Raw genomic sequence first — 23,431 nt, 5'->3', positions numbered from 1 at the left:
CCCTTTGGCTCTCCTCTTGATAAACACATCTTGATAAATACTTCATTATGAAATCCTGAGGACACTGTAAATATTTGCTCATCTTTATCACCCTCCCTTATCTTGCCGTGAACCTTCCGCACTACACGGCTTCTACGGCTTTATTTTTTGAATAACTTTGTGGGTTCTGATAACTTCACAGAATAGAACATTGAAAAGAGTGGAGAGTTCCTTGAGCGGCTCCTGGAAAAACAATTACAATTATATTCAATAACACTGGGATGGCAGAAGCACACTTTTGAGAACAGCCCTAATGATGACGTTTAACTGTCATTGTAATGATGCATCTAATAAAATACATAAAGATGAGCATAGCATGACATGAATGGGCTATAGATATGATATGGATCCGTTTAATTAACCTTGAATAATGCAGTTGGGACCTGTTATAACAGGTTCATGAAATGCTTATACACGTGTAATGAATGCATTATGAATATGTAGTTAAAGGAAATCATTTCTGAGTAGGAGACTTGAGGCCTCTGCATATTTATTTCAAGTGAAATCATAACAGAGGGTATGGCTACTCTCCTCCATTCACAGATAAAACATACCATGTGACTTCAACTTCTTGGCATCCCATTAGTGTAGTATGCATGGAGACTGCTTTATTTCCCAACACACACCACACCCTACCTACTCACAATTCAGATTTGTTCCTAGATCTGTAAGGGTAATAAAACCAAATTCACGTAAAGGTAGTAAGTTCCTCAACCTTACCTCCCACTAGCGTGGGATTGGGCTGTACTGTGGAGTCTGACAGTGTGGAAGGTCTACTCTACAGTCAACACAAAGCCCCATTGGCCCCTAGCCAAGACAAGTAGGCTGTGTTTACACAGGCATTACAAATCTTGTGTTTTTCCCCCCACTAATTGGTTTTTTGACCAACCAGATCAGCTTTCTTGCCAAGAATTTGGTAAAAGATTAGAATTGGGCTGCCTTTGTAAGCGCAGCTATACAGTCACAGAGCAGGCCTTGGAGACCAGCCACTCTGTACAGGTATGCCAGAGATGGGGGTGCATTCACACTAATGGTTCCAGCCTTTCCCCTCAGATGATGGGGGAGTTAATGGGAAAGAAGTGATTTGTATTTAGCACTTAGTGCTTGTGTTCAAGCTGGAATCCTTAGTTGATACATACATTTTTGGATGTATAAATGATTTATGTATACCCATTGATTCATGAAGAATAACTTTTCCTCAAGAGTTTAGTTCAACTCTCAGAAGCCAAAATATACATTTGTTTTACTCCAATGCTTGCGAACAACGTAGATGTAAACACTATAGCTATAGACTCAAAACTATAATTTTGATAGGTGTCCAGTCCTTTCATCCACAGGCACCTATGAATTTATGTGGTTACATTTCTCCAGGCCCATCCATCAGCATGTCACCAAATCAGATGCAGGGTGCCAAGGATTCTAGCTTTAAGAACATGGCAGAGCAGAGCTTACCACTGCGTTTTCAGGAGACAGTATCTGTCCCTTAGTTTGAAGCGATGAAAGGGGACACTGTTGAAAACATAGGTTTAGAATGATCATTTCTATGGATGACACGCTAATAGGGAAAGGTCTTACTGGACATTCCAACACACTTGCATCATTCTTTATGTAAAAGATAAAACCAAGCAGCACAAGACTATTTTTCAAAATGATTTTATTGGGAGAACTACAAAAAAATATACAGTACAAAGTTAAGTCTTACACTCAATTTGTAGTGAACCGACTCCCCCCCCCAAAAAAAATGTCTACAACTGTCTTTTTGTCAGTTTTTAATTACATTCAAAAAAGCTTTACTTCTGATAAAGTAGTCAAAAAGCACAGTGCGCAACCCCTGTACCTACTATGTACAAAAGTTCAATCACTTCCCCATCCAGAAAAGTCTGAAGACTGCTTTTTTTCCTTTGAGATTGTTTGACTGATCAAACAATCTAAATAAGTGAAGAGAAATGGGGAATTTCAAAAAAGTTATAGTTGTCCCAAGGTGTCTTATAAAAGTGGTAACCACCTGCAAAAGTAATTCAGCTCCAACACTACATTCAATTCAACTTGTGTAAAAGATACATGTAGGAAAAATACTTTATTTGGTTAATGTTAAAGGCATGTAAGATGGTGAACTCCGTAGGCACTACACAATAATACTGGGGCACAAGGGATTGCTACATTCTTTAGCACGTGGCTGGAATCAGTGTGACCTCGTGCAAACAGAAGAAAACAAAAATACTTTTTTGGTTAATTTATTTACTTGGGTTCTTTGTCACTGAAGTCTGATCTATATAAAAACAAAAATATATATAAAATAAAAACTTAAGGCTAGCTCAGGTTTGGACGGTCTGCACAACCACATCATTTATACATTCTACAGAAACATCTAGATAGGGACTCAAAACGGCTTCCACAGCTCTTACAAGCAAACTCGGAACAAACAGCAATCACGCAAACTTGTTTTAATAAAACGTAAACAAAATTAATGAAATAAATATCACGTCCTCTTAAATTAAGATCTTTTTTTACTCATTTACAATAAAAATAAGTGAAGTTACAAAATGGAAACCAAAATATATATTACTGTGAAAAGAACATACACTCCACTTTATGCAGATTAATAATGGCGATCATAATTTAAACATAAAAGAATATAGATCTATTGCTTCATCATACTTGATAAATACAGTATGGACACAAATTACCAATGATGTATAGCCTATACTTTTCACAAGATAATAAATAAGTTAAATAGTTCATAGCCAGTTACACACTGCTATGTAAATCACTCAAAACAGCTAAAAAAAAAAAAGATTCAACCATCAGTGATTTCCCCAAACAAACCGAACGCGAGTGCTTTTCAACGAAGCAACAAAACCACTGTTGTGGTGCTGTGAAAACAGATTAAAGTCCTGGAATGGAAGTTTAAACGTTCAGAAAGGAACACGTACTTTGAAAAATAAAGAATGTTACATTGTTGTCAAGGCATATTCTTGGCAGGATGGAGGAAATCTGAAACCACTTTACAGTGTCAAGTCTTGTACACATCTATCCCAGGGAAGTGTGGCTTGCCTGATAGACCAAAAATACTGCCATTAATTGCAGCTCAAATAAGTAAGTCGCTGATGGAATGCCTTCTGATATCTACTTTTTTATACAGCTATACCGTTACAAAAAGGAAAAACAACTAATGCCATGTCAAGGATCATTTTCAGACATTGAAAATAACATGATAGGATGTTTAGTCATCTGATATCGACAACCTGCTGAAGATTGGCAGACGTTTCCCAGCATCCAAACTCGGGGACTCTGAGCCGCTGAGGCTCCCAGAAGAGCTGAGGGACCCGCTCGCATAGCTCTCCAGGTCTGAGAGGGAGTCAGGCGGGCTAGGAGGTGAGTCGAACACCGGCGACTCGTTGAGGCGGCGCAGGGACTGCAAGTGGCTCATGTTGTATGAAGGGGGAGAAGGGGGGCACACGTTAGCTTGAATGTTTCCGTAGTAGGCATTGAACTGGTTGTTGGCATAGCCGTTCTGAGTATGCATGGCAAGGGGAGCAAGTAAGGCTTTCAGGTCCTGCCCAGGAAAATTGAATGCACTGTTCACACAAGACATGGAGTTGGGAGACAGAATGTCCTCATAATAGTTGGGAGAGCAAGAAGAGGGGGGTGGTGGGGTGCGCGACGTGGGGCTCTCGAGCAGTGGCGACTCAAGCCCATGGTGGCTGGAAAAGCCAGAAAAACTCTGGCTGTGGTGAAGCTTTGGTCTGTCCCGGTTGTGCCCACCTTGCTGCGGAACAACATCCCTTTGACCATAGCCACAGAGCTCCCGTGCCGACTTGGGTTCACCCTGCATGTTGGCATTGATTGGAGCAGGTCTGCGCTCATCAGCGTTGTGGATAAAATGACAGCGGGGACCGTAGGGGCAGAAGCCAATAGTGTGGAAAGTGCGACAGGGCTCGGTTTTGTACTTGGGGTGACGAGACAAGTTTCTCAGCTCGTGGTAGCCGTGAGCAAACTGGCACTTCTCTCCATATTTGCATGCTCCGTTCTCCTCGAAGGGCCTGCAGAGTTCGGTCTTGTAGCGCGTGGAGTTGATCTGAGAGCCCGGCTTCTGCAGCTGCTGGCTGCGTTCGCTGTTCTCGCTGTATGCTCTGTCACGGAACTTGTTCTCCTTGTTCATTATGGCAGCGCTGCTGCTCGTGCTCTCCTTCAAGTTACCGTAGGAGTTGACGGAGTACTTGTTGCTGTTGATCATTGCTTCCATGTTGCTGGTCGAGTTTCTACGGAAAAATCCCGGCGCGAAAGAAAAACTGTTGGAACTTTGTGTAGGTGTCACTGGAGCCACCACCGCTTTATTATCCAGCATGCTATTGATGTGGTTCATAGCGTTCATGTTCATGGTTTTATCTTGCTGTTGAGAGAGAGAGAAGACAAACATAAGCAATGCATTTAAACTAAACACGGTTTTGGCCAAATGCATATTCAATTCTGATAAGTTCTGAGTGCAAACGTCAACTTAGTAACAATGGAAAAACTATGGCGGGCTCACGCTAGCAACAAGTTATTGCTTCCTCTACGCAGCTAGTTGTAGCCTAGTGAAAATAAAAAGGCATGCTCAAGCGATCAGACCTGTTCAAGAACAAGACTTTCCATCTGCAATGGGGAAATATACTTCACCTTGTAAAGCATGTCGATGTCGTACAAAGCGGACAGCATGTTTGCAGACATCTCTTTTTCGGATGTTTGTCGCAGTAGATCTCTCATGGAGGACCAACCAGGATCCTTCAATGCACGAGGCAACTGTTGTAGATTGTGCCACGACTGTTTTTTCTTTCTTTTTAGAACGCTTGAAAGTTCTGGAAAATCAAATGTGCAATTCCACCAGTGGAGATGAAATAACAAGTTGTGGAAAGTAAGTTCCTTGTATTGGGTTGTAGATTCTTTCCTCGAGAAGCACTGAACTAGAGTGCTTCACTAACTATCGCTCCTCTGCACATGCATATAAATGCTTCGCAAGTGGCTCGAGGGTGGAGCTTTCTGAAGTTGGAACAATGTTTTGGAGATCACGCCCCTGTAGTCCAACGTCTTCCAGTCACTGGTTGGTCTCGAGTTATACTCCACCTCGAAATGTAGTTCTTCTGCAAAATTCTATCACGCAATTTGTGAAAGTTGGTGCCTTTTTGAACGAGGGGCAAGGTTGTTGAATCAAGCAATAGGGTACAGTAGGAGTTGCTGGAAAAGTCATTTATCTTTGTACACGTTTCAGCAACTATACAAACTGGAGACCACTGCGTTTCCCTTCTCTCGCAGGTGCGTGAGTCAGAACGCAAGTGTCGGTAAAATGGTATTAGAAACCAGAGTGAAATATTTGTTTGTTTATTTAGGTTTGTTGGTGACTGCATAATCCACACACCACGAAATGATGTCCTTAGTTCAGGGCTCTCCAAACCTGTTCCTGGAGAGCTACAATCCTATAGGTTTTCACTCCAATTCTAATTTACCGTACCGGATTCTGATAATTAACGTTAGCTGGTTGGTAAACTGAATCCGGTTAGTTACAAGTGGGCTTGGAGCGAAAACCTACAGGAGGGTAGAGACAGTAATTTAACTTTTTTTAACCATGACATAAGAATATAGTTGATTGGCCTCCCAGCAATCAAATGTATGTGCATCACGGTACATTTACATATAGGATGGCTAATTGAAATGACAAGGTCACATGGATACAAAACAACAGTTAAATAATGAGTCGGCACGGAATTATTTCCAATCAGCCACTTGTTACACAAAGAGCGTTCAACCATCTATTACACTGTGGCTCAGCCGCACACAATCTCAGAATACTGCACTGAGAGTTGACTAAAGGAATGTGAATCTGTAAAAAGCAGTGCAACACTGCCCCCCTTAGAGCAAAGCCCAAAATGCTTGACTTGAGCGCCACCTGCCGAGGTTCAAAAAATACATTTTAAATACTTAACGTATTTGTATACGTTTAAAACAGCCTATTTGACGGTGTGATGTAACAAAAGCTCACACCATCCGAAAGCTATGAAAATGGAGCCCAACAAAGTTCACAGCCACATACAAAGATGGCATAATTAGCAGTGAGGTGCAGGGCTATATTAGGGCCCCACAAGGGAGATATTTTTTTGGTAGAAGTATTTTACAATTCTGTCGAAAAAATATCACCATAAATTGTAGTTTTTTGTGACACCAGTTATCATCTTTACAAATGTACCAAATCTGGAAGTGGTTAAAAAAAAGTAATACGATTCTGCTGCCTTCTGAGTGGTTTAGCTGCTGAGAGCTGGATATAAAAAAAACAAATAGCAACAGCCGAAAACAAATGACATAACGGGGTGGAATCTACTACTACAAACCCTTAAATTAGAGCTGGGGCTGTACTCTGCCTAAATGAGCTTGAGCGTTTATGATAAAACGACAGTCTAACGTCAAGGACAGATGGGCAAGCCTCATACTTTGAGAAATCCCTTGAACATGTCCTCATCCGCAAAAAAATAAATAAAAAAAACACACTCATCACACAGTGCTGTTTTTATTGGGGGATGTTCAAGCGTTCCAGAACATTACATCATTTTTACAGTAACAGGGAACGTTGCCATACTACAGCGCAAGACTGCCCAGCTGTCTGGGCAGTCGCTAACACAGGACAGTGGACCATTGTGTTGCACTCCTAATTACGTAACCTAGGAAACCAAGGGGGCATAAAAACCTATGCAAAGGGATGAAAAGAGTCCATTGGAAAACGTGCTAATACATATTATATTTTTAAAAAATCCATACACATACCGCCCTGTGGTTGTTTTCAAGAATCGCGAGACATGAATTAGGCATCTTTACTTTGAAAAACACAGACAAAACTCAAACGTTTACACTTTCAGCAGTACATTCCCTTCTAAAAGCCATACATCCGTCGCTGATAAAACAAACCATTTTAGTAATGAAAAATGTGCATACTGCTTGCATAAGTGTTAAATTCAGAATGTTTCTTGGGAGTCTAAAACCCGTAGCCAGCAGGCCAGCCAGGCAGGCCAGCCGGGAGTGCTCTATGGTGCAGGAGAACTGGGCCAGGGCTGGGAGGCCCTCCAGAGCCTGCTGGGTGGCCAGGGACAGGGCATCTTCCTGGGCTGACAGACACAGGAGCTCTGCCTGGTTCTGGTTCAGAGCCTTCAGCCCTGGGGCTTTGAAGAGGACACCCAGGTATCTGTGTAGCAGCTGCATCCACTGGACAGGCTCGGCCCACAGGTTCAGATCTCCCTTCTCAAACAGGAACACCTCCTCATACTGAGCAGTGATGAGAGTGAATGGAATACGATAACGAATGTGTTAGAATGGAAGGTGGAAGAGGGTCATGAATGGAATCAGATTGAATTAAGTTCATTTTATGCTTTTCTGCAATTCAGATATTGGTAGTAGAGGGATGATGAACAAGAGAATGCTCGGCCAAAGGGCATAGATATCTTCCCATTCCATCCCATCTTATCCAGTCGAATCCCAACTCTTCAGAAAGTGTGTGTGTGTGTACACACACGAGTTATAGCTTTCTTTCCCAGAATGGGTTTTGTATAAGCTTCACATTGAGCCTGTGTCGGACAACAGATTGAGAGCTGCTTTTTCTGTCTCTCCCGCTCCTTATTTGGTGTTCTATGGGTCTTATGGTAACAGAGTGCTATGAATAAAAACAACATCCACATTATATCTTCATCGGTGCTACTGTACTAGAACAGTGTTTGTCTTCCTGGTGCCTGTTTCCCCTAAAGACTCCCCTGCTCTCCCAACCATACTTGCCTTCTCTCCAGGATCGGGGTCAATTCCATCTAAATTCACTTACAATTTCAGTTCACTTCCTGAGTAGACTAAATGGAATTGGTTTTAAACTCCGCTTTTCTCTCTCGATCCTCAGAATGTAGAAATAAGTATGTGAGCCAACCTCCCGCTGTTGGCTCTGTCGAAGGAGGAGCAGGAGCAAGAGACAGCCACATCAGGCAACAGACCTGGTAAGGAAGGACAAGCGCACGCGGATGCGCACACACACACACACACACACACACACAGGGTTGAGCTGGGAAAGAGTGTATGAGTGAGAGGAAAGACACCTGAAGTGGCGAGAGGACATGACAGTATTAACACTCATCCAGCAACAGGCCCTAGACTGAACGACTCCAGTTGTCCATGTATCGACTTGAAAGCTCTCTGAAACTGTGTGTGTGTGTGTGTATATTTTTGTGTCGTTATCCCTTGACCATGCCCTGTACAGTTGATACCCGGAGATAACACAAAGGACTTCAAAAGTTATTCAGACATACCAGTTAAAACACTACCACCATGGAAGGGGGGGGGACACTTAACCCCATCAACATCCCAGACAGCATCCCAACCCCACTCCTACTGCCGTGCTGGAAATCCTGGCCATTCAGGAGGATTGGTTTTCCCTTCTAAGAGGGGGTGTAAAGCCAAGTTCTTGAGATTTAGGGAAACCCACTCCGAACCTAAGAAGTTGTTGATTGTACAGTATTATCAGAGATTTAGTGGGTCGAGCCAGAGTGGCATGTTCCTTTCTCAAACCAAAGGGCTGTGCCGCCCCTCTCTGGGTTGGCCCGGCTCTGATGTCACCCCAGCCATTCATCCCAGAGGGGAAGAGAGGGCGACAGGCTTTACCGCTGGACCCGGGCCAGCGTGCTTCAAAACACAACCAGCCCCAAACATTAAGACATAATAGGGAACTCTAGCCGCTCTTTAATCTATGGACTTTCGGGAGGTTTCACACTTCACTAACACAATTTCCCATCGTCTCTCCTCGGCTTACAGTACACAACATCCACTCCTCTCAGTGGATTGTCTTTCCCCTGCTATTACTGTGTGTGTGTGTGTGTGTGTGTGTGTGTGTGTGTGTGTGTGTGTGTGTAAGAGTGTCCGTGTTAGTGTGTTGTTTATGTGAGAAACAGTGTTTATCCGAAAATGTTCAATCGGAGAGATGACAGGGCGGTGCCAACATCTTCCTATTGGTGAATGGGGCTAGCGAGGGGGTGACTGTTCTATTACAACTGGCACATTGTAAGCCTGTTGGAACAGGGTGGATAGTGAAGGACAGGACAGGAGTGGAGAGTAATCCAGGAGTATGCACTCTACAAAGTAAATGGACTCCTACGATTATGGATCTCATAATAAGCTGCTCAGTAAAACGTATTCACTCTACCATAACATGACATGAGGAAAGGGACTGTAGGCGATTGTATGAGCTGTAGCTGCACTGGAAATAGATTTAGACTCATTTCAGAGAAATCAACGACATCATCCAATAAATAACTGCAGAAGCCAAGTGAAGCCTGTTCCAAGTCCTGCCCTTCTGTCACGTCATAGGTATTTTGGGGTGAATTTGTCTCATCCGCTTCATTTCTGTATCATTTCGCAGCCAGCCAGCTCTGTGCCATACTTATGAAGGACGTTTCGCTATGACACGGAGCCAGATTCCGACGGGAAAGGAGGACGCTTAATTCCCGAAATCAATACGTGGTGGGAGTCTTGGGCTGGAACTAATTAAAACACTTTTTAAGTAAGGAAAGAGAGAGGGAGCTTTCGGTGTTCGGCAAATCCAGGACTTAGCTTCTGCAGCTGGGGGGTGTTGGGTGTCCCAATGACAGAGGGGGATTTTGGGGGAGGCGGGCTGTAATGATAGTGGTGAAATAAGAGAGATTGGTGGACCTCCCTCCCTCTCCCCCATCTCTCCCTGGTGTCATCATGCTGTGTGTTCAGCCACCTCTGCTCAGTTACCCACATCAGAGGGATATGGGGCCACAGTACCTCTATTCCCAGTTTTACCTCACCTGGGCCCCTAACCTGGGGACCACACCAGCCCCTGCCCTCCACCTGCCTGTTTAACAAGGCCCTGCTCTGCTTAACCCTTCACTCTCCACAGCTCAGATAAACAAATCTGTTTTGAGTGCTGGGACTCAAATGGTTCAATTCTTGGTTTACTACTGTGTAGACTTTTGTATACCTGTACCCATATGCCCACACACATTCACTGGCAGTTAGACACACACACAAGACGGTGCAGAAGAGCAGAGACCAGGAAATGTTGAGGTGTGTGTGTGTGAGAGGGGTGTCAAATGAAAACACACTTTACAGCCCCAACTTCCTGCTATGGCGCCGCAAGAACCAGAGTGTGAGATCAAGGCTATAGCTTCTGATACCAATAGCCTGTACTGTAGTACTCAATAACAACTATCACAAAAACATCTGTAATCATAAACATATAAAAGCTGGTTCAGGAAGGTTAAAGTGAAGTCAAACTTCAATAATGGCAGCTGTCAATGGCCTCCTAGGTCATTCTCCAGAGGGAGCCTTAAGGACTGTACTTAGACCAGGTACAGCTACAGTAACCTCTCCTTCAGCCTCTGCCAACGTATTTATGCCAAAACTGGGACTCTGGTGGGACTCTAGCTGGCCGTGTCCAGACTAGAGGAACTAATACCGAGGAGTGATTTTAGTTCTTGTTCTAAACGTAGGTGATTTTCTACAGAGGATCACTTTCTCTATATGCTTTTTCTTCAGTCATTGTTAGTAAACTAATCTGGGCCTCGGCTCTGACGGATAGGGGATTCCAGGCCAAAAGGAGACTTTAGTTGCATGCGTGCTACATTCATACACTACCAACCCAGGTTTAACGATTGAATGATTCCCAGTTAAAACAGGACTAACCTGGTTTATAAGTGAACGATTATTTGCTACATCAGGATATCCTCCGATCATCTTGCCCTTCGATTTACTGTAAATGAATGGACAGAGAAGCACACACACACACACACACACACACACACACACACGTATTACATAATATTGAAGTTAATATTGACATGGGCTGAGACGGTGTGGATTCAGTGATGGTTCATTGACAAATTATGGTTGATGGTTCATTGAGAATAGCCTAGATGAGCACAGACAGGTCAACAAATCCCACAGACGGGTTGGTTGTTTAGCAACAAAACCGACGGGTGCTCAACTATTGGGCAAAACAGACGGGGTTGGTTTAGATTGACAACATGTAAACTTTATTAAGTCTCCATATGTTTATTGAAAACAAATACATCTGCACAATGAGCACTTGTCTTGCAAATACATTGTTAGTTGTTGGTTAGCTAGCTAGCACATTTTTTGCTATATTAGCATGGGCATGAAATCAGTCCAAACACCTCAAAATAAGACATGGTATCAAGAACAAGATAAAACTGGCTGAAACGAGCCACATACGATTCCCCACATGGCAGCTTATTGTCATTGTTGCTAGCTATGTGAGCGTTCAGAATCATCATAAAGCGAGGCCACCGGCCACATTGATGTGCACGCATCATTTCAGGATGTTTGTGACGTGATCCCGTGTGGCTCAATTGGTAGAGCATGGCGCTACGAAAAAAAGTCTGAAAATGTATGCACTCACTACTGTAAGTTGCTCTGGATAAGAGCGTCTGCTAAATGACAAATGTTTGTTACCAGCCAACCTGCCTATAAGACCACTACTTTTGATGCTATTCAGTCTGAAAAGAGAATCACACTTTATATCTGAACTAGGAAGTTGACAGGTCAATGCCACTGAGGTAACTGGTACAGTTGAAGTCAGAAGTTTACATACACTTAGGTTGGAGTCATTAAAACTCGTTTTTCAACCACTCCACAAATTTCTTGTTAACAAACTATCGTTTTGGCAAGTCAGTTAGGACATCTACTTTGTGCATGACAAGTAATTTTTCAACAATTGTTGACAGATCACTGTATCACAATTCCAGTGGGTCAGAAGTTTACATACACTAAGTTGACTGTGCCTTTCAACAGCTTTGAAAAATTCCAGAAAAGGATGTCATTACTTTAGGAGCTTCTGATTGACTCAAATGATGTCAATTAGCCTATTGGAGGTGTACCTGTGGATGTATTTCAAGTCCTACCTTCAAACTTTGCTTGACATCATGGGGAAATCAAAATAAATCAGCCAAGACCTCAGAATAAAAATTATAGAACTCCACAAGTCTGCTTCATCCTTGGAAGCAATTTCCAAACGCCTGAAGGTACCACGTTCATCTGTACAAACAATAGTATTCAAGTATAAACACCATGGGACCACACAGCCGTCATACCGCTCAGGAAGGAGATGCGTTCTGTCTCCTAAAGATGAACGTACTTTGGTGCGAAAAGTGCAAATCAATCTCAGAACAACAGCAAAGGACCTTGTGAAGATGCTGGAGGAAACAGGTACAAAAGTATCTATATCGACATAACCTGAAAGGCCACTCAGCAAGGAAGAAGACACTGCTCCAAAACTGCCATAAAAAAGCCAGACTATGGTTTGCAACTGCACATGTTGACAAAGATCGTACTTTTTGGAGAAATGTCCTCTGGTCTGATGAAACAAAAATACAACTGTTTGGCCATAATGACCATCGTTATGTTAGGAGGAAAAAGGGGGAGGCTTGCAAGTCGAAGAACACCATCCCAACCGTGAAGCACGGGGGTGGCAGCATGATGTTGTGGGGGTGCTTTGCTGCAGGAGGGACTGGTGCACTTCACAAAATAGATGGCATCATGAGGCAGGAAAATGTTGTGGATATATTGAAGCAACATCTCAAGACATCAGTCAGGAAGTTAAAGCTTGGTCGCAAATGGGTCTTCCAAATGGACAATGACCCCAAGCATACTTCCAAAGTTGTGGCAAAATGGCTTAAGGACAACAAAGTTGAGGTATTGCAGTGGCCATCACAAAGCCCTGACCTCAATCCTATAGAAAATCTGTGGGCAGAACTGAAAAAACGTTTGCGAGCAAGGAGGCCTACAAACCTGACCCAGTTACACCAGCTCTGTCAGGAGGAATGGGCCAAAATTCACCCAACTTATTGTGGGAAGCTTGTGGAAGGCTACCACAAACGTTTGACCCAAGTTAAACAATTTAAAGGCAATGCTACGAAATACTAATTGAGTGTATGTAAACTTCTGACCCACTGGGAATGTGATGAAAGAAATAAAAGCTGAGGAAAAAAAAAAAATCACTACTATTATTCTGACATTTCACATTCTTAAAATAAAGTGGTGATCCTAACTGACCTAAGACAGGGACTTTTTACTAGGATTAAATGTCAAGAATTATGAAAAACTGAGTTTAAATCTTTTTGGCTAAGGTTTATGTAAACTTCCAACTTCAACTGTAACTAACTACCTGCTAATCATTTGTACTTTAATAAACTTTAATAACATCCATAACCACAGCCATAATTAACTTACATAATTAATATTACTAGGGTTATGGGGAGTGTTTTCTGGTCAGGTCATTTGGTCAGGACTTAATTAGAAAAGGACTCTTGTCCTTTGTCCTCTATGTTTGGTATGGAGTTTGTCTGAAAAATGTGCTCTTAAAACAGCCATAATCATGTTGGTAACCCAGATCAAGTAGCCCCCTGTCCCCATCTTTCCTTTCCCTCCAACCCAGTATTTTATTTATTTATTTAACCTTTATTTAACTTGGCAAGTCAGTTAAGAACAAATTCCTATTTTACACCCCGGCCAAACCCTCCCCTAACCCGGACGATGCTGGGCCAATTGTGCGACGCCCTATGGGACTCCCGATCATGGCCGGTTGTGATACAGCCCGGGATCGAACCTGGGTCTGTAGTGACACCTCTGGTACTGAGATGCAGTGCGATAGACCGCTGAGCCACATGGGAGCCCAGTACAGTCATGTCCCTCTAATGACATTATGTTGCCTAGTGTCCCACCTCTGTCTGAGCATGTGAAAGTGTTAAGGGGTGGTGAGGTGAAGAGGTCAACCTAATCAGCAGAGTCATTTGGGGGGTGGGGGATCTATTGGATATATGGTGCTCTTTGGTAAAGGGTTGAATTGGTCATTGAAAATAACACACTTTCCAAGTCAATGGACTATCTACTGTATAACATTGTAAGTACTGTACACCCAACTGTACTTAACTCAAGCACACTTCCCTATCCCTCTATACACCACTCCAATGTTGAAATAAGGAGTCGGTGGATATGAAGTAGAGGCTGAAGATAACTCCTGAGGTCTACTGGGGTGAAGGGGGAGGGTTCCAGATCACATATCTTCACATCACTGATTCACTTCCATATCAGAGGCAGAGAGCTGTCATTACATGGCCATGGAAAAACAACTCCACTACTTTAGCCTGCTACGTTAGGTCGTAAACATGCGCTGGACAATTCTGTTGCTATCAATATCAAAACATACAAATCACTTCAAATAGGACATCAATACACTGTGTCCATTTGGACAGCAGACCAACGTACGATCTGTAGTCCATGAAGAATTCTGGACGCCCACACATCAGGGTTGAACTCTCAGGCAATGACGAGTGTGGTGAGTAGGGAGAAAAAGACAGTAACACACACACACACACACACACACACACACACCAATTATGTTCATTGTATTCCCATCCGGTTGTAGAAAAAGCATCTTAGTTTTAGTAATCTGGTTCTATCATATCTGATGGTGAACTGACATGGTATCTGCCCCAACGTACACATGGATGCATAGACATGGATGTTCTTTAGATTAGAGAGCAATGAGGTGATGTTATCAGTGGAGGCAGACGCAGGGACAATAAGGGTGGCTCCTGTGTTTTCACCGGGAGAAGAAGCTGGGAAAATACAGAAAGTGTGTTTCTTGAGGAGAGAAAGTCACACTCTTAATATTTCTGTGTGTGTGTGTGTGTTAGTTTGAGAGTCCATCCATGTCCCAAGACCTGAGTCACAAAAGTCTTAGGAAAACAAAGATCAAAAGCTTCCTAGCCACACGCACGCAGACACACACACCCAAATGATATCCAGCCCTAGGGTAACCCCCTGCCAAACTAGATTTAGCACCCCTCATTCCAGGAACACTCCCCAATCCTAGCGAGAAACCACGTCAGTGCCCCTCCCCACCAACACGTGTATGCGTTTGGCACTGTGGCAGAGACGGCAATAGAAAAACATAATATAAAGTTACCCGTAATCTATCTAAGTATTTACAACATATCCACTAGGGTTGGGCGATGTCAACTTGTGTTATCGTATGTACTCAAACATTGTGATATGATAGTATCTCCCCCTATTGGCCAACCCATTTTTGTTTTATGACAAAACAAACCCAAAAAACTTCCGAAAATCGCATGCTACAACTGGATGAATTATGACAAAAGATAGTTGTTGAAAGCCTGGACAGAGGCTAAGTGTAGGAAAATCTTTTAAAAATTCCTTTGATGGTGCTTCAGCATGGAACAGGTTTGTGTGTTTGTGTCTGCGCACATGACAGAGCAAAGCAAGTCGACTGATGAGGAACAGGGTGCCTTGCCATAGTGAGTTAGGTTATAAATCATTGGCTGGATAGAAGCAAAGTCTACCGTCTTCAGAACTGGATAATATTTGCCCCATCTGCCTCTTTTCATATTTTTTTGGTGTACAATCTATCATAAAGCTGTGATTGAGATTACTCTAGGCCCAGAGACTCCGAATTGTATTCTTGTTCTTTTTGAAAGCGGCAAGTTTAAGACAACACCTTCTTTGGCTATTAGAATATTTGGTAAACAGGCTACGGTTCATAACTTTAACTTGTCTTAAAGCTTTTATGATCGGCCTAGTAGGATAGGTTATTGGCCATTTGGTTTTCAACCTCGAATGGAGGGATTTTCCCGTCCCGCATGGATCATTTCTTTCTTAATAAGCTTAAACTACAAAGCCAGCCCGATTGCGTTAGCCCGGGTCCTTATTCCAGCATACCCGGAAGATACAGGGGCAGAGAGAGAAGCCGAAACAAGCAAACAGAGTTAACAATAAGCGTCACTTAAAATAAGAATGAAAGCTTTTCTGCATATTCCTTATACCATACCAAACTGTTACTGAAGGGCGGTAAGAATAATGTGTGTAATGTATGAAGTGAGATCCCTAAGTTAGCAATGTGGGTCAACACACAAGTTAACTTAGCTGAAAACGGAGCAGGGAGGGGGAGATGAGTGTGTGTGTGTGTGTGTGTGTGTGTGTGGGCGCGTTCACTTACCAAATGCTGCCCGCGGCCAGTGACGGACTTCTCCGTCACAGTTAGCTAGCTACTGTTTCATACCCTCTCGACTGAGGTGAATTAGCTAATTAGCTAGCTAGTAGCTACCACAGCCAGTTCAGCTCTAGCCTCCAGCTATCTGTCAGATAGTTATATGAGGTGGCTATTATTATCTAATGGCTGTTGTTTGTATGGAAATGTTTTGTAGCCTTTGTTTTGTCCTGTTTCAACATAAGTAAATTAACTTGGCTAGCTTTCAGCAGTTGATGTACCGTTAGAGAGAGAGCTAGCCAACTTTTGGCCAGCTCTCTAAATATCTAGCTTGCAGTTTTTTTTGCCTCAAATCACACTAGACCTGAATCAAACGATGAAACCAGTGGCTAAATGATCGAAGGCCGATATTCAGACGTTTTTTTTTCTGTGCAATGTGAGTTTTCATTAGAGTCAGTGTAATAATGTAACATCATTGATCTGTCAGTTTCCCTAGCTAATTCCTTATTTTTCACACAGACACAGTAGCTAATAAATAGCTCTACAGGCTTCACTGTCATGGTGCACAGTCAGTCAGTACACAACACTATGCTCTCCATGTCTTAACAATATCAGTGAAAGATACAAAGTTCCATCTTGACTTGATGGGTAGACCTATAGTAGCTATAGTACAGCAGCTTAAGAGTAAAGCTACAGTCTGGGATCTGGGAATAATGGGAATTTTAATCGTTCAACCATTTATTCTATTCTTGGAATAATATAAATGTATTGTACACCGAGTTATTCTTTGTCATGCTTAATTTAAGCATAACAGATGTTGACAGGGGTCTCAGCAGGGTCAGGCAGCCAGGAAAGACCAGGATCTGAGGTGAATTATTGCAGATACAACACTTTCTCTCCGTGCAGCAAACACTGGACAAGCCAGATGCTTTAAAGACTGTATTTTCACCGATGACACAACATGAAAAAACGAAAATGTGAGGAAGACCTGGTATAAGATATTGATGATGAATGGATACAGATGTGTTTGAATTCCCAGTCATGTTCATATAATCTCAGACATAAATTACTACAGTTGAAGACCACCCACAGAACGTACTATATCCCAGTGAAACTGAATAACATGCACTCAGAAATGTCATTCCTCTGCTGGAGGTGTAAAAGACAAAAAGGGGATAGACAGTGCATTCAGAAAGTATTCAGACCCCTTGACTTTTTCCACATTTTGATTCGTTATAACCTTATTCTAAAATTGATTAAATTAAACATTTTCCTCATAAACCTGCACACAATACCCCATAATGACAAAGCAAAAACAGGTTTTTAGAAATGTTTGCTAATTTATAAAAAATACAAAACAGAAATACCTTAAGTAAGTATTCAGATCCTTTGCTATGAGACTAGAAATTGAGCTCAGGTGCATCCTGTTTCCATTCATCATCCTTGAGATGTTTCTACAACTTGACTGGAGTCCACCTGTGGTAAATTCAATTGATTGGACATCATTTGGAACGGCACACACCTGTCAATATAAGTTCCCACAGTTGATAGTGCATGTCAGAGCAAAAACCAAGCCATCAGGTCAAATGAATTGTCCGTAGATCTCTGAGACAGGATTGTGTCAAGGCACAGAATGGGGGAAGGGTACCAAAAATATGTTCTGCAGCATTGAAGGTCCTCAAGAACACAGTGGCCTCCATCATTCTTAAATGGAAGTTTGGAACCACCAAGATTCTTCCTAGAGCTGGCCGCTCCCAGCCAAACTGAGCAATCAGGGGAGAAGGGCCTTGGTCAGGGAGGTGACAAAGAACCCGATGGTCACTCTGACAGAGCTTCAGAGTTCCTCTGTGGAGATGTGAGAACCTTCCAGAAGGACAAGCATCTCTGCAGCACTCCACCAATCAGGCCTTTATGCTAGAGTGGCCAGATGGAAGCCACTCCTCAGTAAAAGGCACATGACAGCCCACTTGGAGTTTGCCAAAACGCACCTAAAGGACTTAGACCATGAGAAACAAGGTTCTCTGGTCTGATGAAAGCAAGATTGAACTTTTTGGCCTGAATGCCAAGTGTTATGTCTGAAGGAAACCTGTCACCATCCCTATGGTCAAGCATGGTGGTGGCAGCATCATGCTGTGAGGATATCTTTCAGCAGCAGGACCTCAGACTGGGGCGAAGGTTCACCTTCCAACAGGAGAACGACCCTAGGCACACAGCCAAGACAACTCAGGAGTGGCTTCGGGACAAGTCTCAATGTCCTTGAGTGGCCCAGCCAGAGCCCGGACTTGAACCCGATCGAACATCTCTGGAGAGACCTGAAAATAGTACAACGACGCTCCCCATCCAACCTGACAGAGCTTGAGAGGCTCAGCAGAGAAGAATGGGAGAAACTGCCCAAATACAGGTGTACCAAGCTTGTAGCGTCATACCCAAGAAGACTCAAGGCTGTAATCGCTGCCAAAAGGTGCTTCAACAAAGTACTGAGTAAAGGGTCTGAATACTTATGTAAATATTTCAGTTTATTTAATACATTTGCAATAATGTCAAAAACTGTTTTTGCTTTGTCATTATGGGGTATTGTGTGTAGATTGATGAGGAAACAAAACAATTTAATCTTAATTTTCGATTAAGGCTGTAATGTAACAAAATGTGGAAAAAGTCAAAGGGTCTGAATACATTCCGAATGCACTGTATTGGCATGTGTCATAGTCTTTGTGAAGGCTGGCTGAATTATGAATGTTACTTTCTCCCTGTTTTTGTTTGCTTGGAAATGTCGATAGTGGAGACTTCCATCAGAAGAAACAGCGTAACCAAGCATTTATATCGGCTAAGAAATGCATTGCAATTAATTGGAAGGTTGGTTATCCTCCCACAATGTCACAATGGATGGCAGAAATGTCAAGGTACGTCACTAGGATTTGATTTATTACAATATTAAGGTTATGCTAGTCAACTTTCATAAGGTCTGGATGCCTTATATGGAATAGAGTACAACTAAAGGAGTCTGTTTTGAAACCCTTTTTTCCATGAGTTTGCCTACAACTCCAGCACCTTCGGAAAGTACCTGGATGTGTGTAAGTTCTTCAGCTTTTGTATTGAAAACCTGCCCACGTCAGGGGAGAGACCTATTTAGGCAATCCCTAGCTGCTGGGCTGCTCAGTCCTGGGCCTGGGGGTCTGCCGTCCTGTGGGTTGTCACTCTAGCTTTGGCCTAACACACCCAAAACCAATAATGAACTTTTCACTAAGATCCTAAAGCTGAGTGGGGTGTGTTAGGTTGGGGCACTGCAGGGTGGTGGACCCCTAGGGGCAGGATGGGCGACCCAGCTATATTGTGTGCAAGTAAAATGAGCTTTACAGTACTCTTAGGCCTGTACTTTTGTTTCCAAACCTTTCCCTTGGGAATAAAACAAAAAACAAAGGTGGGAAGGAAATAGTGTTGGGAGAGAGTTGTCCTAAAGACAATCAAAAGTATTTCTACTTTATTTTTGTAAAGAATTTTTGGTTAAAGGTGCAACACAATATAGACTTTTGAATTACATTTGATCTAGTTCAGTCTTATCAATCACTAAACATATTTAATAATTATCTCGTACCTAGCTTGATGAATGTGTGCAGCTTTGCTTATTTTTTTATTGTTCTAAATAAAGATGTCTAGAAGGGCCATGGGTCATATTGGATGGTGTAGAAATGCAAGAAATGGGCTTTAGATGCCCCAAAAAATTATGGTGGAGGACCCCCCGCCCGGTTATGTCCCCCCCCACTTCTAAAACCAAAGTTGCGCCCCTGGCCCCAGACACACTACTGCACATTTATGTTACAGCAGAGCATGGTAGACAGCATGTACCACCAGTCTAGAGGCCAGGATCAGGGCAGCACAGTACAACACACACACACACACAGACAGACATCACTCAGAACTGCAGTAACACACTGCACAAATAAAATGGACCCCTACTACACAACACCATTCAATTAAGAAGTGTGTAAAACAAAGCTAACATGCCATTACACCACATGGAGACTAGGGCAGGAACCCAACCGTCTGTTACACAACTCTAATCATAACCTTGAAAAGCCTCCACAAAAGGAAAAGGGATCCTGCTCACACAGATTGTGTGTATTTTTCCTGAGAGGCAAGTCTTTGTAATCCAATCCTTACTCTCCACTCTCATTCACTCATTGTTAATACAGCGGTGTGTGTATTGGGGCCCCTACACACACACGGACAGACACACAGTCGGCCAGCTCTCCACAACTGTCGCCAGGTGCTGCGCAGTTGGGCACCTAACATGGGGCCTAGAGTGAAGTGAGACTGCTGGGTAAATCTATCTCCTTCATCCACGGTTCTGTCTCTGAATACAGGAGTGACGGCCTCACGGCCACAGGTATGTGGGTTCTTTCATAGACGGACGGAGAGAGAAAAGGAGGGAAAGAGGGAGGCTGCGCCTCACCTACTGTACTCCCACCTTTCCATTAATGCCTGTACATAAATCAGACGGCTTAGGGCTGTTTTGGCAGCAGGGTTTCAATGGAGGACAGGGTACCATTACCGGTAGCCATTTTGAGATCACTCTTAAAGTTCCAGTACCAGTCAAAAGTTTGGACACACCTACTCATTCAAGGTTTTTTTCTTTATTTTTACATTGTTAAATTATAGAATAATAGTGAAGACATAAAAACTGTGAAATAACACATACGGAATCATGTAGTAACTAAAAAAAGTGTTAAACAAATCAATACATATTTTAGATTTTTCAAAGTAGCCACCCTTTGCCTTGATGACAGCTTTTCATACTTTTGGCATTCTCTCAACCAGCTTCACCTGGAATGCTTTTGCAACAGTCTTGAAAGAGTTCCCACATATGCTGAGCACTTGTTAGCTGCTTTTCCTTCACTCTGCGGTCCAACTCATCCCAAATGATCTCAATTGGGTTGAAGTTGGGTGATTGTGGAGGCCAGGTCATTTGATGCAACGCTCCATCACTGTCCTTCTTGGTCAAATAGCCCTTACACAGCCTGGGAGATGTGTTTTGGGTCATTGTCCTGTTGAAAAACAAATTATAGTCACACTAAGCGCAAACCAGATGGGATGGCATATCGCTGCAGAATGCTGTGTCTTGAATTGTAAATAAGTCACCAACAGTGTCACCAGCAAAGCACCCCCACACCTCCATGCATCAAGGTGGGAACCACACATGCGGAGATCATCCGTTCACCTACTGTGCGTCTCACAGAGACATGGCGGTTGGAACCAAAAATCTCAAGTTTGGACTCATCAGACCAAAGGACAGATTTCCACCGGTCTAGTGTCCATTGCTCGTGTTTCTTGGCCCAAGCAAGTCTCTTCTTATTATTGGTGTCCTTTAGTAGTGGTTTCTTTGCAGCAATTCAACCATGAAGGCCTGATTCACAGAGTCTCCTCTGACCAGTTAATGTTGAGATGTGTCTGTTACTTGAACTCTGTGAAGCATTTATTTGGGCTGCAATTTAGGAGGCTGGTAACTCTAATGAACTTGTCCTCTGCAGCAGAGGTAACTCTGGGTCTTCCTTGCCTGTGGCGGTCCTCATGAGAGCCAGTTTCATCATAGAGCTTGATGGTTTTTGCGACTGCACTTATAGAAACTTTCAAAGTTCTTGACATTTTCCAAATTGACTGACCTTCATGTCTTAAAGCAATGATGGACTGTCATTTCTCTTTGCTTATTTGAGCTGTTCTTGCCATAATATGTTCTTGGACTTTTACCAAATAGGGCTATCTTCTGTATACCAACCCTACCTTGTCACAACATCTGATTGGCTCAAACACATTAAGGTAAGATATTCCACAAATTAACAAGGCATACCTGTTAATTTAAATGCATTCCAGGTGGCTACCTAGAGAAGCTGGTTGAGAGAATGCCAAGAGTGTGCAAAGCTGTCATCAAGCAAAGGGTGGCTACTTTGAAGAATCTCAAATATAAAATATATTTTGATTTGTTTAACACTTTTTTTGGTTACTACATGATTCCATATGTGTTATTTCATAGTTTTGATGTCTTCACTATTATTCTACAATGTAGAAAATAGTACAAATAAAGAAAACGCCTTGGATGAGTAAGTGTTCTAAAACTTTTTACTGGTACTATATATATATTTATATATATATATATATATTCTCGTGAATCACTCTAGTGAGTCTTTTGCCCCTGGTAAAAACAGTCCTAGGGACAGTCCAAAACAGAGCTAATTTGAAGTATCCATCACCTAGGCTAACAAGTGAATGCAGTTTGGGCATTGTAAAATAGGAAAAATACTTTGCAAACAACTCTTGTAAGTGCACATAAAGTAAACATCCACAGTTCTGGTACTGTAGCTCCCCTCCTTATATTTACCTCTGTCCTCATAACATTCAGCTGGAACCGAGTGTGACTTGCTTGCTTAACAATGGTTGTACATCTATGCACCAATGACTTCCAGGCTGGACTGGGAGAAGTTCAGGAGCACTATGCCGGACATTGATACTAATGGAATCTTAGGGTGATGGGATAAGAGAAAGTAGAGTATTTTTCTGGATAGAATACTCTCGGGCAGGCCGCTTAAGTGTTTTTTTCAGGCAGCCTATGTCCAAACAGTAAAAAAAAAGATATTTATTAAAAATAAAAAAATACATCGGGGTAGAAAAACATTTTCATTGTAAACTTAAATGACTAAAACCAGATATAAAGTATGTAGCACAGATAATGGACCTATATATTTTTAAATAACCATCTTTGAGAAGAAAAAAATACATCACCAAAATAAAAAACTAGACAATCAGAGAGAACCTAAAATTCCCCAAATTATGCTTTCAGGAGTATTTGTGTCATTGCATCGGGCCCCCATCAATTTTGCTTTAATGTTTGAGTCACAAAGATAGCATAAGTCATGACAAAATGTGTAGAATTGCAGGAAATTAATATTAAAACTGCAAATTTTCTCTTAGCTCCATGGCAAAGTGTATATTTGCAGGAAATTTGTTTTAAAACTGTACATTTTTCTCTCAGCCTCATGGTAAAATGCGTAGAATAACCCGGAAATTTGCTTTAAAACTGCACAATTTTATCTCCGCCCCATGGCAAAATTTGTAGAATTGCAGGAAAAGGTTGAGAAATAATGTAGCACCACACGAGGTAATATACCACCGCATTAAGAATTCCACACACATATTGTACAGAGTAGGGATGGGCGCGAGTACTCGATTCAAGGTTTGCGTTCGATTACTAATAACTGAATACAAGTACGCAAATTTCCAAATGCACCCATTTAGCATAAACACTGACAAAATGTCAAACTTTTTATTATTTGGAGTATGTCAAATTCAGTGAAAATA

At 42.4% G+C, this 23,431-nt stretch overlaps 1 protein-coding gene across 1 annotated transcript; it reads right to left on the bottom strand.

The window, feature by feature from the left end:
- Positions 1–1,676: 1,676 nt before the first annotated feature.
- On the bottom strand, positions 1,677–5,063 carry LOC115153077 (mRNA decay activator protein ZFP36L2-A). The gene is made up of 2 exons (XM_029698125.1): positions 4,699–5,063; positions 1,677–4,432 (listed from the first exon to the last, which is right to left on the bottom strand). The coding sequence occupies exons 1-2, from the start codon at positions 4,783–4,785 to the stop codon at positions 3,263–3,265; spliced, it is 1,257 nt and encodes a 418-aa protein (XP_029553985.1). The 5' UTR covers positions 4,786–5,063; the 3' UTR covers positions 1,677–3,262.
- Between the last annotated feature and the right edge of the window lie 18,368 nt (positions 5,064–23,431).

The sequence above is a fragment of the Salmo trutta genome, chromosome 18 (assembly GCF_901001165.1).
Source record: "Salmo trutta chromosome 18, fSalTru1.1, whole genome shotgun sequence".
Classification (NCBI taxonomy): domain Eukaryota; kingdom Metazoa; phylum Chordata; class Actinopteri; order Salmoniformes; family Salmonidae; genus Salmo; species Salmo trutta.
Note: the sequence above shows the minus strand (reverse complement) of the source record. Positions and strands in the feature narration are given on the sequence as shown.

Coding starts and splice junctions, on each gene's coding strand:
- LOC115153077 (XM_029698125.1), bottom strand. CDS start 4,785: ATGAGAGATCTACTGCGACAAACATCCGAAAAAGAGATGTCTGCAAAC. Junction 4,433..4,698: donor ACATCGACATGCTTTACAAG/GTGAAGTATATT, acceptor CTCTCTCAACAG/CAAGATAAAACCATGAACAT.